The sequence below is a fragment of the Lepisma saccharinum genome, chromosome 23, assembly GCF_977018435.1.
Source record: "Lepisma saccharinum chromosome 23, izLepSacc3.1, whole genome shotgun sequence".
Taxonomy (NCBI): domain Eukaryota; kingdom Metazoa; phylum Arthropoda; class Insecta; order Zygentoma; family Lepismatidae; genus Lepisma; species Lepisma saccharinum.
The window spans coordinates 43,165,026-43,185,531 of NC_139251.1; the positions used below are offsets into that span (position 1 = coordinate 43,165,026).

The 20,506-nt window shown below is 41.6% G+C and overlaps 1 protein-coding gene across 1 annotated transcript in view; it reads right to left on the reverse strand.

The window, feature by feature from the left end:
* The window catches only part of LOC146005400 (uncharacterized), a 284,737-nt gene that overhangs the window by 129,655 nt on the left and 134,576 nt on the right, over positions 1 to 20,506 (reverse strand). Inside the window, exon 3 of the mRNA XM_083144639.1 lies at positions 12,317 to 14,856. Within this exon, the coding sequence (XP_083000765.1) occupies positions 12,317 to 14,856 (2,540 nt within the window). The remainder of the gene's footprint in view (positions 1 to 12,316; positions 14,857 to 20,506) is intronic.

The following is a 20,506-nucleotide window of genomic DNA, read 5'->3' on the forward strand; positions in this document are numbered from 1 at the left end:
CCGCAAAAAAATAGCTAATACTTTTAATAATTATTTTGTTAATGTAGCACTTAACCTGCAACGTAACATCAGCGTAACGGACACATACAAAGAAAACTGAAATAACGTGAAAAGATCTTTCACGCATTCTTTTTATATGGCCCCTACTACAGACGAAGAAATTTCCAACATAATTCTCAATATGAAAAACAAAAAGTCAACAGGGCTGGATTCAATGCCGATTAACGTGATAAAAGAGATTTGCACGTACATTAACGAGCCTTTGGCTAAATTAATTAACGAGTGTATGGAAAATGGCAGCTTTCCAGACTGTCTAAAAATATCAAAAGTAATATCCTTATATAAGAAAGGAAATAAAACAAAAATTGAAAACTACAGAACAATTTCCTTATTGTCAATTTTTTCAAACATTTTCGAAAAATTAATTTATAATAGGATAATAAACTATGCAGAAGATAAAAAGATACTCCTATAGCAAAAAAATGGGTTTGTGAAATCGAAAACGACAAAAAATCCCATTTTTGATGTAATTGATAATATTCTTTCCGCCATAAACAAAATGTATTCTGTTGTTGGAATTTTTTGTGATTTATCAAAAGCGTTTGACTGTGAATCATCACATACTACTAGAGAAATTAAAATACTACGGAATCCGCGGTCTATCAAACAAATTAATAGAATCCTATTTATCGAATAGAAAATAGAGCGTTGCAATAAATAGCTTATCCAATAATAGGACGCAAACAACATGTTACTCCGAATTGAAAGATGTGGTTATTGGAATCCCCCAAGGCCATAAACAAAATGTATTCTGTTGTTGGAATTTTTTGTGATTTATCAAAACCGTTTGACTGTGAATCATCACATACTACTAGAGAAATTAAAATACTACGGAATCCGCGGTCTATCAAACAAATTAATAGAATCCTATTTATCGAATAGAAAACAGAGCGTTGCAATAAATAGCTTATCCAATAATAGGACGCAAACAACATGTTACTCCGAATTGAAAGATGTGGTTATTGGAATCCCCCAAGGATCGATACTAAGACCCCTATTGTTTTTATTAATCATAAATGACCTTCCAGCAAATGTTGAAACCGCCCAAGTTACCATTTTCGCTGATGATACTACGGCTTTAGTAGATTCTGTTAACGATGCAACTTTAATTTAAAAAACGGAAAAAGCTCTTACTGACTACAAAGCTGGTTTTCAGCAAACAAACTTTCTATGAACAACGAAAAAACGAATATAATAAAATCTGGTGTATCTAGAGCCAAAAAAATCTTCTATTAAGCAAGATAATTTCACAGTAGGGCATGCCGTTATAACAGCTACTAACAATACAAAATTTATTGCAATATTTCTTGCAACTGTTTGTATTCATATTTATCTAATGTTTTGTGTAATAATTACTATGTGTTTGTATCATGTATTATATATTTATGTAAATTATATTGTATATAGCAAATTGTAATGCCTATTGTAATTGGAGCATTCGCTCTGTTATAGGCGATTGGTTAATAAATAAATAAATTTATAGACGAGTGTCTAAACTGGAAAGTTCACATAGATCTTTTATGCAAGAGGCTAAACACCGTATGTTACCAATTAAGAACTTTAAAAAATAGCTTCAATACAGTGTGTATGCTAAATATCTATTTCTCAAACTTCGAAAGTATCTTGAGGTATGGTATCCAATTTTGGGGGAACTCGGCTCAATCGCAGAGGATTTTTAAAATTCAAAAAAGAGCATTGCGTATTTTGGCAAATGCACACAAAACTGATACATGTAAACCTCTTTTTTTTAAAAAAATCCGTATATTAACACTTCCAAGGTTGTACATACTTGAAACACTTACTTTCATACACGAAACAAAATCGAACTATCCAAAGAACATGGACACTCAGACACTCACAATTACAATACCAGACAAAAAGACAACTTCCACATTCCCAAAGTGCGGCTAACTGCAAACCAAACAGGACCTTTTTACTCAGGCATCCAGTTATACAATATGTTACCAAAAAGTTACAAAAATTTTGAAAGAACCACAATCTTTAAAAGTAAAGTGAAAAAAATGTTATTGGAATACATATTATATTCAGTTCAAGAATTTCAGGAATTAAATAACTTTATAAAATAAATTTAGATTGTATACACTATATAATATGTACTTTTACAGCACTACTTCACTTCAAGAAATAATTTGTCATTGTATATTTTACTATTATATTATGTTATATTATTATTAAAAACATTCTGCCAAATTGATGTATAGATATATATTATGTGCGATGTCAACATGTATTTTGTAATGTACATGCACCAATGCCCCTCAGGGGTACTTTCGGTGTGAAAATTGCTCAATAAAACTCAATAAAAACTCAATTAAGGTTATTACATTTACATAACGTTGGCATTTCTTTGGTCATAAAATACTTATTGTGTGATTTATTTCGCAAGCTGCCTAGAATAAACAGTCTACTATCTAGTGCCCTTCTTTTTCCTGCTTTTCAAAGACTATTTCTAATTCTTTCTGGAACTGAGGACAAGAAAGCTGGAGGTTTGCTCTCAGTGAGGACACAAGAATCGTGTCAGCCTGGCTTATGGCTTTGAAAGGATAATTTAATGGAGGTTAACATATGGTAGAAAATGAACTGCATAACGTGGGATGCACAAGTATTGCTAAGTAAACTGACCGTGACTATTTTCATTACTTTTTTCTTGTATTCTACGTCTCTTTGAGCAGTGTTGAATCCAGCCATTTTCCTCCGGGAGGGACATCAAACTTCATTAGGGGGGGATCATAAGCATCAAATTATAGTAATGCCAATAAAAAGTATTAATATTTAAAAATTGCACCTTATTGCTGATATGTGATTAAATTAAATGTAATTAGATTTAATTAACTATCATTTAAACATGAAACTTTCGGTGGTTTCCTGGCCCCCCTCAACAGTGGACACCTTCACACAAGCTTGAAGCGTATCCTGATCAGTGCTTGGAAGTAACTAGTTACAAGTAACAGTTACTTTTTTGAGAAAATGTAACTATAACTACTTAGTTTCTTTTAAAAGTGAGTAACTGTAACTGGGTTACTTTTTTACGATAGAAGTTACTTCTACAGTTACTTTTACAGTTACTTTGCGACACTTAAATTGCTTTGTAAGTGTCATAAATTATTGGCGATTTTGGACTCAAAGTGAGCCGGAATTTAGTTTCTGCTGTGATATAAAAGCCCATTCTTTGAGACATCAATTCTTGCAAACAATAGATGAAGAGGAAAAGAGAAAGTTGTTGTAGTAAATATGTCTCCTGGCGGTGGTCAGTCGGTAGGCTCCAGCCAGGTGCCAGGAATTTAAAGATTTATCATATGTTTCATCTTTCGTTTGGTAGACCTGAATTCCAAAGCGAGACACACACCTCTGATTTCCCAGAAGCGGGAAGATAAGCTTCTAGGAGGAGAATTCCTTCATATTGATGACAGTTTGCAATTGTCAGTTGTGTGCTGTGAAGTGTCTCTTGTTTCTGTAGTTTGTTCCTCTGTGACTTTATGACTTCCCCCTTCTGTAAGCAGCATCCGATAGTTTTCTTTGCTATAATATAGGATTAAGCTGAAGAGGGACACTGCAATATTTCAATGTTTTTACGAAATAATTCAACAATACTGGTAGTATGAACGAAACTAAAGAAGACAAGAGCTAGCAATTACGCATATGAATGGAAAACAATCCAATTGTTTCCACGTGATTTCATTCAACTCAGTTCCTCATAATTTAAAAAAGAAAGTAAAAATATTTCCGGTTAGAATTCGCTTATTTATGATTATTCAGCATTTCTGGACATTTTGAAAAAAATATATATATTTTGGTAAGTGCTATTCGTTTAAGATATTAACTGAGAACCCATTTTCTTGAAATAACAGATACGACACATCTCACCATTATTATTGATACAACAGTGAAATACAACACTCAAGTGGCAAACTAACGAATCAGGAAGACCCTAGCCATTATTCTTGCTTGTTTATGTAATCCTCTCGGAGAGAACTGAAGGGTAAGTTTAAAATGCCATTTTCACCTTAATTGATAACGCACAATTATAGGCTACTACATTATAATTTTTATCATTTTCTGGTTCATAAACACTTGAAATTATACAAAAAATTTGTATCTTTCTGACACGCCCTTTATGCGCAACAGACCTCCCTTCTTAGAATATATTCTACGTGAGTGATATCTCTTTTTCTATACAGTTTCTAGAATCCCCCCCACTCCAATGGGCATTCCTTAAGAACAACAATGATAATAAATACAAATGTTTAAGTCGCAGTAGCTCAGGTCAACCTCCGTGGCGGAGTGGTTAGCACAACACACTATATGAAAGGAGTCCCGGATTCAAGTTCGTTTCGGACATGGATGTTTGTGTTTGTTCCAATGAGAATACAGAAAACAGAAAATTGACATACGTAAAAATTGAGAAGATGTGAATAACGGGGGATACTACCGCATAGGGGTATTCCTTTAATCATTTGGGTGCTTGACTACCATGCGAGAGACCCCGGGTTCGATCCTCGGTGGGGGAGAACCGAGATTTTTTCCACCTGTTCAAGCGGCTCCGGCTCCCACCCAGTGTCGTATAAAGTGTGTATCTGGAGGAAACTCTGGGGGGAGGGGGGAAAGGATGCCAGGGACGTGGTGCTGATCACATCAGCCTCACCTTCGACCGTGATCAAAAAAGTGTGGGGCTCTAACTCCACACCCCCTATACGCCACCATGGCGTCGCGCAAAGCACAGGAGAGTACTTTATTTTGTAATAAATATAAATATACGAAGACTTATATTAGGCTATGTACCAGTAACATAAGCAAAAGACATGTTAGTCTTAACAAAATATTTTATTACAATTAATGATCGATTTGGGTAATTCGGTTGCAAGAAAATTTTCAGCAGAAAGTAATTGTCAAAGTAACTTACAGTTACTTTTGAAGTACAGGTAACTGTAACTGAGTTACTTCTTAAAATGAGTAACTGTAACTGTTACTTTTTTAAGCAAGTAACTGTAACTAACTAGTTACCTTTTTAAAAGTAACTCTCCGAACACTGATCCTAATCCATCGTATTTCTTAATTAAGCAGTTATCAACACGGACCATAACTTAAATTCGTTCATTAGCTTGAGTTTTAATTATAACGAGGACTGAATCCGTGCTTATTACTACGAAAAAACATAAGATGTACGTTCTATGATAAATTAAAATGAATGAAAAAAAGCTAAAGTGAATATAGTTGCTAAATTTGTCCGAATGCTCTGACAGGTTACTGAAATTTTCGGAGGGGGTGCATTTTATATCGGGAATGCCCCGGAACACCCACTGAATTCATCATTGTTTTTGAGGACTCTTCTGGTGTATAGGTTGTTAGCAGCTTGTTGGGGAGGGGGGGGAGTTCAATCGGTGAACCTCTCACTCGACATTGAATGTTCAAGCCATCCAGTTATTTGTCCACAAACCCCACTAAATTTTTACCTGAAGGCTCCATATGGTTATTTTCGCACTAAATTTACCATTAGCCCACCCTAAAAACGGCCTTACACCCCCAGGTGGATAGAAGAAAATGTTAGCCCAAAAGACGCAAACCCAGAATAAGTGGTTCCATTAGCTACAGTGGTAACCCGGTATAAAGTACAAAATACGCCACTGATGTTGTATGTAGCTTCCATTTGGGATGGAAACAATCCCAGTATCCCACTCATGCATGTTTCTGTCTACAATAGTTTCGCATATATTAAATGCTTATTTGCACATAACGACTGACATTGCTAATTGTTAGAACTAATAAACTACACAACACTTTCCATAGCAGTTAAAGTTCTTTCGATATCGAAGGTTGTAAGCAAGCAAGCTTACTGAAACTAAACGAGATGGCAGCACTGTAACTTTGTAAACTTTGACGTGAAGCAAGTGAGCGAAAAGGGGGCTGGAACTTATGAAATATTAAAATGACTCGTGTATTATATAATATGATAAATGTGAACAATTGATATAAAATTAGTGAAGCACAAGGGACTAATAAGTAATTAGTGGTGAGATTCCACACATGTATAGATGTTGAAAAGGTAGAAATAATTACGTAACTCCTCGAACCTTGGGGATGGAAATCTTTTCCCCCTCTCTCTCTGTTTCTCACACCCCATCCTCTCTCTTTCTGTCCTCTCTACACCAATTCCTTCCTATAGTCGCGAAGCTGGGACTTCTTACCTGGTTACAAACTGCGACACATCTCTCTGCAGTTGCTATATCCTTAGATAAAGGCCGGAAACAATACACGGGAGATACAACACCATAGTTAACCTTGCAGGGTCGGATGTAGTAGAGACGACAACGAAGCAGATGGCATGGCTGCTGAACGAAACGAACCTTCTGCATCTTGCCCGGTCCCCGGTTCGTGTCCAGTCAGCAGCAACGCATCTTGCAGACTGATAAGCTGGTCGAGCTCGGCGCAGCCTCGCGGGAAATCACAACGGGAGGGAAACGGCGGGGGCAAGGGGGAGCTGAGTAAAATAAAAAAAGCTTCCCTTGCTGTAAAATAAGGTGATGCAGTTCCGCTACCGTCGCAAGGTCACGGTTGAAATTGTAAAGGGGTTTCCTGGTGTATGTTGTACGGAGGAAATGTGTCACGCATCACCACATAGAATCATTTACAAAATTCCTCTGCTGTGACCTTCCTCTCCTGAATGTAATGGTGCTCTTCCGCAAGCAACGTGGTGCACCGTAGCGCGTGTACGAAGAAAGGAAACGGTAACTCTTGTAGGTTGAAACCGTGCAGGCTATGATGAAAATTATATCTGTGTCAAAACCAAGACTATGGGTCTTCTCTCAGAACTTCTCCGATCCCTTTCTGTCTCCCAGCGTCTTTTCTCCTGGATTGATCACAGGTATGGTAAGGTCTGGACTAAAACCTGGACAAGACCGTATAGCACAAGGCAAGAGAAAAGATTTATGATAGGGTAGGGAAAATGATGTAGACATCAGCGCTTGAAAAGTGGAAAATACCTGGGGGGGGGATGTTTGGTCAAGCCTTGAGGTTAGCTGGGGGGTACTCCTATGGTTTAACATGGTAACAATGAAACAGCTGGGAGGGTGCTTTGCGAAACTTTTGCTAGCTGCGGGAATACCATCCTTCCGCATCGACCCCTCCCCCCACACTTAGATCACTGGTAGGTATAGAATATGATAATACTGCCTCGGAAACAGTAAGTTCTAGAATATACAAACTTCGATCAAAACAAGAACAAAAAAGGACGACTGATAAAGAAACATGAAAGCTCAACCTGACAATCAATCGATAACTTATGTCTGTTTTTCTCTATCATTCGGGTTATGAGCAGTGTTGCTGTAGGAAGGGGAATTTCCCTCGCCGCAGTTAAATTCAGGTAGAATTTGGATGTAAATGGAAAATAAGACATTTCTTTCCTTATTTGGTCAAGTATACACTTGACTACAAAATAATCATTATAATTAAATGTTTTAATAATAATAATAATGGTAATAGTTATTGAAGTTCTGTTGATAGATTTCAATATTTTTTTTAGGATAAAGGGAAAAAGTAAATTTCGGAACTGAAAAAAAGGCAAACTGTGCTTTCTAGTTTTGGCAACAGTGGCTATAGCTTGCAGAGCAGGATGACCCTCATAGAGCGGAAACAGCCTTGCGCAATTGGGAACACCGATAGAAGGTGATAGGACGAAAATATTCTATAACCTTGCCAACTATTCCCATCACTGCTCCTTCATATTTAATGCACATCTCCTGACGGCTCGTGCAAAACGCTCGTCATCGACCGATCCCTGCTTCGAATCTTGACTAAACCAACAAACTTCTTTTCGGAGAAGCTGACCATATTTCACCCCCACGTGGCACGTTCCGTGACAGTAATTTGGCCGAGTGAATCGTGTGTGGCCTCGCAGAGTTTGTTTTCGTGACCTAAAGAGAAGCGTAATTCATGCTACACAAATAAGCGATGACCTTACGTCCCTTATTTTGACCATCCGCGAAAGACTTCCAAAGTACGTTACCGAAATTAAATAATGAAAATATACTTGTTTAGCATTTGTTATATAATCGAAGGTTATCTATTTCCGCCGTTCCGCCGAACTGACACAGCTTTGAATTACAGTACCTAAGAAGGACGCTACTATTTATAATAATATGCATAAAATATTAATCAGGAGTTTATTTCTCATCGACTGCACATAACATCCTTCTTGTTGTTCAATAACTATTCGATTTTTCATTTCTTTGTCATAATGTACAGTTGGTTTAATTAAATTTTATTGAAAGCTAGAATGATTACGTCATGTTATATGTTTATTCTTTTACCGTCTTTTTACCTATTCGTGTAATAACAACAATAACAAAATTAATTTGCCTGTTTTAGTAATTATTATTACTGATTTAGTTTACTTTACTTCTCTTTTCTCCCACGTTTTGGCTAATAGCGGTGAGGATGATGAAATTGATTAACTCACTGTAAAGGCAGGGATTCGAACCCGGGAAATTAGTGTTACGAATAGACCAATTAATTATATTAATACATAATTATAAACATTTATATTGTTACTGTTATTCGTGACACCCATGGTTCGAACCTTTCTCCAAATATATTCCTTCTAGAGATTACACGTGGGGGGGGGGAGGGGCTGCCCCTTCGAACCTTTCAAAAGGCGAATGATGCCAAACTCTTGCTTGGTCTTCAAAGAGAAATCTCGTGTGTCACGCCTCCGCCCCTCCCTCTCCGAGCACCTTCCATCCCGTTCTCTCCTTCACTTACAGAAAAACTGCTAACTGGTTTCCGTGTGCTACACCGCCTACACGCTCATGATCGAGAAGCACGTCTCGACTGTAGGCGTATTACGTCAGCCTATCTCATCGGTGAAAGATTACAGCATTCATGTACAGAGAGAGAGAGAGAGAGAAAGGATATGTTTCATTCCTTCCTATTCCTGCAGTGATATAACAGGTCTCGAACATGATAACCACGGAAGGGATTTATAAGCAGTAAAAATGTGCTAAATATGTATATACATATTTAACTATTGTCACCAAAATATGGCGTTAAATATGGACTTAAAATTGTAAAAATTTACCTATTTAAAAATATAAGACACTATACGAACTAAATAAAATACAGCACGTTTACATTGACATTAATTGTAAAACAACACAAAATGTATTTTCATTTTCTGTTTCCAAAACAATGAATAACAACATTTGAAGACTAAAATTGGTAAACGCTCTAAGTGCCACAATAATTCAAACACCATTTTCCACGTTAAACTGTGAAATGTGCCATGCTTTATAATGTGGTAATGTGGCTGGTAGCCCTCTAAGTAGTTCAAAGGGCGTGTAAAGAGGTCACTAGTGTGAACGTTCTTACGGGCTGATGTGCGGAACGATGAGATTTCCCAACACTTTCGCTTTTGGCACTTACAACGCTAACCACTTTTAGTCCTCATTTATTGTAAGTGTTCAAACATGAATTTCCTTCTTTTGTCCCCTAAAATGGATTTATATTGACTAAAACATCGCAAGAAGTAATGTGAGGTTATTTCACATGTGTCAGTTATTTGCAAGAAATCCACACAACCCTATTGATCACACGGGGACATGTAGTTATTGCACGAATCTGGAGTATATGTTGAGAAAAATTCTGAAATATGGAAATAATATGTAAAAATAACTAAAATATGTAAAATATGAACCCAAACCTAATATACGTACAAATATGGAAAATAAAAAATGAATCTTTCGAGTCTACATGCAATGAAGCCCAAAGATACTACAAAATATAACTGATTTCAGCTTGACATAAATATGTACAAATCCGTTCCGTGATGATAACGAAACTTATACATTCGCCTCATTTAGTACTTCCACAATTCGTTTTTTATACAGCATTTTCGTCCAAGGAGCAGTTCGGCCAGGGTTGGCATGTTTAAAACAACATATAAATAACATGGCTATGTTTCTTTTACAAGTGTTTGAAACACCTATAATTGCAAAGTACCAGAATGAAACAGTTTAGTTCTGCACTTAACGTACATTGTTGTTGCATTCAAAATACAATGTCATATTTCGGACAACAGAGTAGCTGCTACCACGTTGGTAGAGTGGGACTTGGCACCTGTGTACTGTCAGAATTGTAGTATTGTCCGTGGCGGAGTGGTTAGCACAGCGCGCTACGATGCCAGGAGTCCCGGGTTCGAATCCCGGCCTGGGCATGGGTGTTCTTTATGAGTGTCCCTTCACTAATTTCAGTATCATCACTCATTCCCCTCTTCGCGATTAGCCAAAAGTGGCATAAACGCGAAGTAAAATAAACTAAATCAACCAATCGTTATCAACTACGCCGTCGGGAGGCCATAGTTTTAAATAATCTAGAACAACATAACTGTAAGTATGATAACTGAGTTACGGGCCTCCCCGGTGGCGCAGTGGTAGCGTCGTCGCCTTGTAATCAAGGGGTCCCGGAGTTCGATACCCGCTGGAGGTACATAGTGGTTCGGATCCCACTTTAAACGGCAGGTCTAGTCCCAATTAGCCTTACTGTGCATGTAGTGGACTTAAAACACCAATTCAACCAACCAACCATAACTGAGTTACAATTCGAAAAGAGTAACTCCGTTGCTTTTTCGAGAAGAGCAACTCTAGTCTTGTTACTTTGTGCTTAATTGCATGGGCGTAATATGGGACGTAACTTGGGGCGAGCAGAATTAAACTTGGGACTTAACTTTGAAAGGGGGAAGAATCAAACTTGGAATTTAACTTTGGGGGGGGGGGAGACTTCACTTCGGGAGCCAGAATAGACAAATTTTCCATTCCATAAAAATAAGAGTCCAGGACAATTTTGCTAAATAACTTTTACATTTGCAAAATCACATAAAAACACTCTTCAATACTTTGGTCCCAGGAAATAAAGAAAAGTATCTTTAACTTTTAATTTAAGTCACCTGAATTTTTTGTAGGGGGTCAAATACACCCTCTTGCCCCCGCCAAGTTACGCCTATGCCCAATGAGGGCTATAAGATCCAGAACGGTAGCTTAAAAACAACACGATTCCTCTTAATTTCCTTCCTTCCTCCCCTTATATGACTTTTTGAGCCAGGCCGATGGGGAGTTACAACACATATCCTTACTCGTCAGCTATAAACAGATCAACGTGAACAGGCATTCGTGACTATTGGCCGATCAATGAGACTCTCACGAAAACTACGAATGCCCTTCGAGTGAGGAGTTTCGGTGCGATTGGGGGGGAAAGCGAAGCGTGACCTACATCAAAGGATTTGCTTCCAACGGCGCAATGTCGTGTGGGTCAATAGCGCGCCACTGCGGACCAGAAAAGCTCCATCTGTGGTAGAACTCCGAAACTACCTCTGGGAACCTGTCTTTTCGCATCTTTAAGCTGCAAAAATCTTACAAGGTCCAGCGGATGAAGGAATGTCGATTTGTCACAGCCGCACCAAAGCGCAAAAGCTGCTTGGGGGTCTGTGAAGGTGCACAGATGGTGCCATCTTCGTCTTGCAACTTCTGCCACGTCGTGCTAGGACTTTAATGCTCACGCAGAACGCTGTTGCTTTTGTTTTGTGCAAATAAAAATGTCTGCACAAGGGTATACGTCATTGTAATCGCAAGGGCGTGACTACGACCATTGCTTTAAAAAGATGTCACTATTATGTACCAAGTTGTTCTCTTTCTAAGTGGTCTAGTGGATACCGTTCTGTGCTGCGAGGGTTGGGGTTCGAACTTAGCACGGAAGCATCTTACAGAGCGTGTTGAGTACTCGACTGACGATCTTGTTACCGAATGTCCTAGGTTCGAGTCCGGATTGTGTTAAAATGGCAGAAAAGCGATGCAAAAATAAGAAAAATGCAGTAAAATCAACTACTTTCCATCTCTTCTTGTATCAGTTACATCCTTAACATTACGTTTACCTATGACGTAGTAAGGTGCACTTAATATAAGCTAACTGAGACTATACTTAGTGTTCGAGCAAGATGAATCGAACCTGGGATATCTTGATTGCATCACTCGAGTATCAGATGGGCTGATCACCGAAAAGGGGCGTACTGATAGGCTGTAAATGTGGGCGGGGATGGGAGGGCGGTTATGTAACGTTCCGTTGACATTATGGGGTGGGATAGAATCCGGATGGCATTGATAATGGTGGCAACAAGACTGGAAAAAGTACCTCCTTTGTTTGTAGGACACGTGGAAGGTTTCTGAACGGGTGAAAGAAGCTGAAAGGGACTCACCAGAGCAGCGACCTTGTTGTCTTCGTCCAAAAGGAATTCCATGGACTTGGCTCTCGGTTCGGGCACCAGCTCTGGCGGCTGTAGCTGCACTCTGCCACTCATGACCCCTAGATTCAGCAGGCTCTGCGTTTTCTTATGAGCATCCACCACGTCGAGGTCGGTTTCCTGCAAGAGGAGAATCTCCCGCGAAAGGAGAGTGTCCAAATCGGTTTCCAAAATGCCTGTACGGGCGCCATGCAGGAGTTCGGCGCGGGCGCTTGAAGCACTACCTGGACGGGCGGGCCGGGAACTGACGGTGGTCGCCGACGGGCGATCGATGGCGGGCGCTGCTCGGCGAATCGACGCACGAGTCGCCGAGTCGATGGCGGCGAGGTCCGGCACGCTCTGCGCCAGCTTCTCGCGTTCCTGCTTCGCGCCTTCTACGAAGCGGCCGACCGCGGCTTGGAAATCGGGGCCCTTCTCCGGCGACAGGACACGCTCTTGGCTGAAAAAGTGTCGCCTGGCCGAAAGGAGGCGCGTCTTCTGTTGCGGCTGCAGCGCCTTCGGGGGTTGCGGAGGCAGTGGCGGCTTGTTGGCGACCACCGCCGGGGGTGGCGGCGATGCGCGGTTGTCTTGCGATCCCAGCGCCACCAACTCCGCCGCGGACACCTGTAGGATGTGGAAGGCTTCGTACACGCGCGGGTCCTCCAGCTGCACGTTCACGGGGGAGAGGACATCCTCGTAAATGGGTGCCGGTTCGACCGCGTCCTTCACCGGCTCTTCCTTCACTGGTGCTTTTTCTTCCTCCGGCACTGGCAACACTGTCTCCACTTTTCTCTTTTCCTCCTTCCCGCCCTTGTGACGGCTGCTGAGCCTCTTGAAGGAAAACCGCTGGAAGAAGTTGAACTTGCTCTTCTTGGTGGGACTGTCGGGTTTCGAACTCTTGGGCGGCGAGCGGTCAACGGCATTCGGTCTTCCGGTGTTATCGATTTCCGGTGGGCGTTTGTTGTTCAGTTCCATCACGACACGCTCTCCCTCTGCCGTCGGAAGCCCCACCTGCACCTTCCGCACCATGGGTTGCTCTATCACTGGCACTTCAACTTGAACTTTGCCTGCTGGCAGGTCCGCGCACGGTGACGTCATCGCGGGTTGGGTCTCCGATTGACCTACTTGCACCTTTTGCACTTCAGGCTGCTCATTCGACACCACCAGGACCTTCTCTGGATCGTCGTCGTCGTCGTCGTCGACCTCTATGTAGCTCTCCCTCCAACTGACCTCCGACACGACTGGAGAGAAGTGGACACCTCGCGTCCCGACCTTCGCGCTACTCTTGGGGAAGGTGTGGCTCTTGGGCTCCCTGCTTATGTATACCTCAACCTCGTTCCTGGCTCCGTAGCTCTTCAGCGGGACTCTGTTCATGCTTGGATCGGACCTGCTCACTTCATCCCGTCTCGCGACCGCACCTGTCGACTCCTCACGACGCACTGGAAGAACCAGGGACAAATTTGGCGCGCTTCCACGGCTAAGTTTAGCCGCCCCCAGATCTTCAGAGTCGGGAACTACGTGGCAAAGAGACGAAGACCGATGCACGGCCTCCTTGCACAGCGGGTCCTCCTCCTCTCGCAGGAATTCCGCCGCTAATTTTAGACTCAAGGGTTGGCGACGGGGGAGGGACTCCTCTTCCGTGGACGTGAGATCGTGGTGAGCACCGCGCCACGAGACGTGATGCTGGCTGTCACCGGAACTGTCGGAGTAGTAGTCCTCTTGGCTGCTGCTGCCCGGTGGCTCCTCCTCGATGGGGCGCACTTGGGGACTGACGCACGTCGAGATGTGATCCCCGAACCCACTGTCCTCGCTCAGGTTTTCCGCCGAGCGCTGCGAACCGTTCGGTTTCTTGCCGGTCTCTTGCTCGTTCGGGGGGGAAACGTCGGGCTTGGCGTCGTGAGGCTCGGAAAAACTAGTGAACTCGCGCGGGACAATGTTCAGACTGTCGAAACTTCGGAAAGACCGCAGCCTGTTGCCGGCACCGCGAAAACTCCGCAGCGACGAGAACCCACGAGCATCGTCGCTATCGGAGTCGGTGACTTCTGACGACGAATCCTCGTAGATGATCCTGTCCAGGCACAGGACGCCTCTCGATTGTTTATCCGCCTCCCCACATGGCTGGTCGTGCGTCACGAGGTCCGTGCTTCCTGCATCCGCCCAGGGGTCCTCCTCCCCCTCCAGGCACGGCTTTTTCCCCTGGTGGCACGACTCCAGGCTGTCCGGAGAGGTGGGCCACTTCGTGAGGCCCGGGGACTCCAGGGAATCGAAGCTGAAGGACGACACCGAGCGGGACTCCTCGAAAGGGTCGGACGTGGCGCTGGTCCGGAAGACGACCTCTTCCTGGTAGATGTCGTCGATTTGCTTCTCCAGGCACTCGAACTGGAGGAGGCTGCTGGACCGGGAGAGCGTCCCTTCCTGCTCCTCCTCGGCGCTGGCGTCCCGACGGCGACGCTTCTTGGGGACCGCTATGTCCCTCTCTGATCCGCTAGACTCGTGTTCGGAATCCACCGCTCCGTCTAAAAAGACAGAAACACATTATATTACGAAGACAGGCTAAAATAAATTAAGAATTTCCCAGCTAGGAGACAACACAAATAAATACTCGGAAATAATATAGTAATGTACAGTAGAGCGTCGATTATCCGAAGTAATTGGGGGACATGGGTATTCGGAAAACTGGTTTGTTCGGATAATCGAACTGTACATGTTCATTTGCCAAAAAGAAGTACTGTACAGTAAATTTATTCATAAAAACAGGCATCTCTTTAAGTATGTATTACAAAGTAACGTACAAAGGCAACTTTAGTAGGAATATATAGTATGTGGTACAGTTTATTAAACAAAAATATGTACATATTACATACGCATTTTGCATGAACAATACACACAGTACACAAAATTAACGTTTAAAAAAATCCTTTATTTTGGTCTGTCTAAGCAAGCCTACACGCTTACGAGCAGCTAAGTCACGTACTTTTTTCATTACAGATATCTGAAAGTGAGCGAGTACACAGTTCGGTTAAGCGGTCGTTCGGTTGACCGACGTTCGGATAATCGACGCTCTACTGTACTACCAATATGCGAACTATACCTTTCTTCCTTGCCGATGGCGTTTTATCGTAAATGAATAGAGAGAGAAAATGGAAAAAGGGGGGGGGGAGAATAAGAGAGATATTGTTGTTTTAAGTCCACTTTATGCACAGATAGGCCAATCGGGACTGGGCCTATAGTTTAAAGTGGGATCCGAATCTCTATGTGCCTCCACCGGATAGCGAACCCTGGAATCCTTGATCACAAGGCAACGACGTTACCACTATGCCATCGGGGAGGCCCTGAATGAGACAGAGAAAGTCTCTTTCTTACTCATTTCTCCCCACTCTCTTTCTCTCATCCTCCTGCATCTTTCCCTCCCCCTTCCGCTCTGATAGAAGAGGGGTGAGAGAGGGAGACAGGCGGGTTCGATTCTCGGTGGAGGCACATCGCACTGTTCTTCGCACCCCACTTTAAACGGAAGACCCAGTCCTCATTAGCCGATCTAAGCACAAAGTAGACTTTTAAACAAAATTCATGTCAATGAGAGCAGATCAGCTCGAATTAAGAATGCTGTAAATTCGTTATTAAAAGGTACTTCTATAGTTCATTAACTTCACATTTATTTTGTAGCCATGAGGAAGAGTTTTATATGTCGGCAGCAACACTAACCACCTTAGACGGCCAGTGTTTAATTAGCACAGGTCTCATTAACCACCACACCCGTGAAAGAGTTTAAGGTTAGCTAGTCCCACCTGTTATCAATCTCAACCACACTCCGACAGTCTTTTTGCTACATGAACCCCAGAGTCGCTTTAAACGTAGACATCGTCGTCTTCCATGTGGCAAGTACATGCCCAACCACTGAACCTCCGCGCCTAACACGTATAGTTCATTGTTGTATTAAATTTGCGTCGCTTTTGTAGTCGTGGCGAGGACGATGTCGAAAGGGGAGTGACGAGAAAGGTGATGAAACGTCCACTCCCATCATTCACTTGGAGTAATTGAGGGAAAAAAAGTAGGGAACCCTCAGACAATATTTAAACCTGTGTCCCCCAAGAAAGACAATTATTCCTCCCAGATAGTGTGGGAGTTGAGGTTCCGCTGTTGGGATTCGAATCAGGGATTCCCTGTCCTCCAATAACCACTTGACAACAAAGACCGAGAAACTAAACAGGAATAGAAAGAGACATTATTCTTGTGTTTGAAGGGAGAGATGTTCACGTAAACTGATTTACTCCTGGAACTTATACAAATTTGTACATCTCTGCTGTGCAAAAGATTCTAAAAACCCAACATGGATGTCGTATGTAAAGGGAAAGAGATTTTATCGAGGACTTGGAAACGATTTTACTCGTGTTCTTTTCTTTATGATGCACTGTTAACGTCAGAAGCAAAAATTGTCAAAGAAACTACATAGGTAAACACTGTTTTGAACATTTCCAAATTTAGAGAAACATAACACTAACTGTAAGATCTCTGGATATAAACAGACCGACAACTTAATTGTCCCGAAAAATGTCTTCTACTTATCATGACTTGTTGATTTAAAATTACGTTTGTAAAGTATAACATAAATTTCCTGAGGTACAAATGCAGTGTGTTCTTCAAGTTGGTGGGCTTGAAAAGCATACGAATTAGAACAGATATCGATGATGACCAATTGTTCTGTAGAATTGATGAGGGAACACAAAGGAACGTTCATGTTCACGGACTCAAACGCTTTCGTTAAACGAAGCAACTCCCAAAGCAGTCGGAAATCACGAATTACTAGTTTCGTAGGTAGTTCCGCAGCCAGTTGCAAAGCCTGGCGTGCTAGGTTGGTATCTAGTTCCGAAAATCAGTTGCAAAACATGAATCTATTTTTTTAGTACCGCAGCCAATTGCTAAGCATGAGTCTTTAGCTAAGTAGCTAGTTCGGCAGCCAGTTAGAAAGAAGGAATTTCTAGTCTGGTATCCAGTTTTGAAAACCAGTTGCAAAGAACGAATGTCTCTTCTGGTAGCTATTTTTCCCCAGCCAATTGGAAAGCACCACTATCTTGTTATGCAGCCAGTTGATAAACATGAATTTCTAATTTGGCACTCAGATCCAGAAACCAGTTGCAACGCACGAATCGGTATTATGGTGGTTCTTTCCACAGACAGTTGTAAACCCTGGGTTTCTAGTTTGGTAACTAGTTCTCAAAACTAGTTGCAAACATGACTTTCTAGCTTGTACCTAGTTCCGCAATCAGTTACAAAGCATGTATTTCTAGTCTGGTTTCTAGTTCCGCAACTAGTTACAAAGCATGTATTTCTAGTCTGGTACCTACTTCGACAACCAGTTACAAAGCATGGATTTCTAGTCTGGTACCTACTTCCGCAACCAGTTACAAAGCATGTATTTCTAGTCTGGTACCTACTTCCGCAACCAGTTACAAAGCATGTATTTCTAGTCTGGTTCCTACTTCCGCAACCAGTTACAAAGCTTGTATTTCTAGTCTGGTACCTACTTCCGCAACCAGTTACAAAGCATGTATTTCTAGTCTGGTACCTACTTCCGCAACCAGTTACAAAGCATGTATTTCTAGTCTGGTACCTACTTCCGCAACCAGTTACAAAGCATGTATTTCTAGTCTGGTACCTACTTCGACAACCAGTTACAAAGCATGTATTTCTAGTCTGGTACCTAGTTCCGCAACCAGTTACAAAGCATGCATTTCTAGTCTGGTACCTACTTCCGCAACCAGTTACAAAGCATGCATTTCTAGTCTGGTACCTACTTCCGCAACCAGTTACAAAGCATGTATTTCTAGTCTGGTACCTACTTCCGCAACCAGTTACAAAGCATGTATTTCTAGTCTGGTACCTACTTCCGCAACCAGTTACAAAGCATGTATTTCTAGTCTGGTACCTAGTTCCGCAACCAGTTACAAAGCATGTATTTCTAGTCTGGTACCTAGTTCCGCAACCAGTTACAAAGCATGTATTTCTAGTCTGGTACCTACTTCGACAACCAGTTACAAAGCATGGATTTCTAGTCTGGTACCTACTTCCGCAACCAGTTACAAAGCATGCATTTCTAGTCTGGTACCTACTTCCGCAACCAGTTACAAAGCATGTATTTCTAGTCTGGTACCTACTTCCGCAACCAGTTACAAAGCTTGTATTTCTAGTTTGGTACCTACTTCCGCAACTAGTTACAAAGCATGTATTTCTAGTCTGGTACCTACTTCCGCAACCAGTTACAAAGCATGTATTTCTAGTCTGGTGCCTACTTCCGCAACCAGTTACAAAGCATGTATTTCTAGTCTGGTACCTACTTCCGCAACCAGTTACAAAGCATGTATTTCTAGTCTCGTACCTAGTTCCGCAATCAGTTACAAAGCATGTATTTCTAGTCTGGTACCTACTTCGACAACCAGTTACAAAGCATGTATTTCTAGTCTGGTTTCTAGTTCCGCAACTAGTTACAAAGCATGCATTTCTAGTCTGGTACCTACTTCCGCAACTAGTTACAAAGCATGTATTTCTAGTCTGGTACCTAGTTCCTAAAAACAGTTCCAAAAATGAATATCTCTTTTAGTAGTCAGTTCCGCAGCCCGTTGAAAAGTATGAATTTCTAGTCTGGTAGCTAGTTCAGCACCCAGTGCCGTTCAAGTAGGGAATCAAGTTACGTGAACATACTCGTGGCTATAAGTACGTCGCCGTTAGAGCGGCATTGAATCAGCGGCGGCATACCTATGAGTACACATTAATACAACTCAAACATTTCTTATTCGTATTGCATCACTGTACATTGTTGCATGCGCCAATGTGACCCACTTCTCAATGCGCACATCTGCTCCTTCTGCCAACCATTAAGCGTCAGGCCAAGCCTTGAGTAATGGACCAGATACAGCATTGTGCTTTGACGCGCCGTCAGACAAATAAATAAATAATTACAATGCCAGCCGATAAGCGCGCCATTGCTGGATAGCTACTTCGTGTATTTCACAATATGCGGGCACGTATGCTCAATCAGCAGACGCACAAGGAGAAATGTAGGGCAGAAATGACAGGAGAAGTCGTTATGCAGATAGCGTAGGCAAACAGGGTCCGCCATTAGTAAATGCGGAAGGTCATCTGCAAATAATGCAAAACAGTGATCAATCTCTAATGGACTTATCTGCCATGAGAATCTGAAACTTTAACTGGCTGCAGAAGTTCCTATCAAACTAGGAACTGCATGCTTTTCAACTGGCTGTGTCGCTATTAGGGACGGGCGATATCGGAAATTTGATATCGCGATATATCGTCACAGACGATACGATTTGATATTTTTCCGTATCGTGATATCGGCGATAGGTATATCGCGCAATATCGTGACGATATATGTCGCTAAGATATCGTGACGATATATCGCCAAATATCGTGACGATATATCGCCGACACTATATATATGGCTAAAATATCGTGACGATATATCGACCACACGATATATATCGTTAAAATATCGTGACGATATATTGCCAACACGATATGTATAGCCAAATATCGTAACAATATGTCGCCAAAATATCGTGACGATAAATCGTCTAGTTGATATCGCCTGGACGATATTCTTTCAATATCGCGATATATCGAGTCGAAAATATCGCTCAACACTAATAGCTATACACCGGAAACACTTAACTATAAACTTAACCGATGCACTCGCCCCCACACTTCAAGGGGCCCCGCGACAGATAAAAATAATGGTTTGTGTGTGATTTCTTACGAGTTTATGGGATGCTGTTGCTTCCTATTATGCAACTAATCTGATTTTTCTTGACCATGGATTATTTTTACACACTTTAAAATACCTTATATCAGAATTATTACTGAAATCATATTCTAACATGTTCAATTATTTCAATCAAAAGTAGTTCATATGTACCATTCGTTTACCGACAGTATTCGATTGTCTTTAAGTAGAATTGTATCTTACCTTGCGTCATTAATTAGTCTTTAATTCTTCTAGCAAAAGTGAAAACTTTTCTGATTAATTTTACAAAACGTTAAAAATGAGTGCATAACAATTGTAATGTATAAATTACATAGTACTGCTAAATTCAATGGTAAAAGGCGATGAGTGGATAGATTTTCATGAAAAAAAACTACGTAGTTGTTCACACA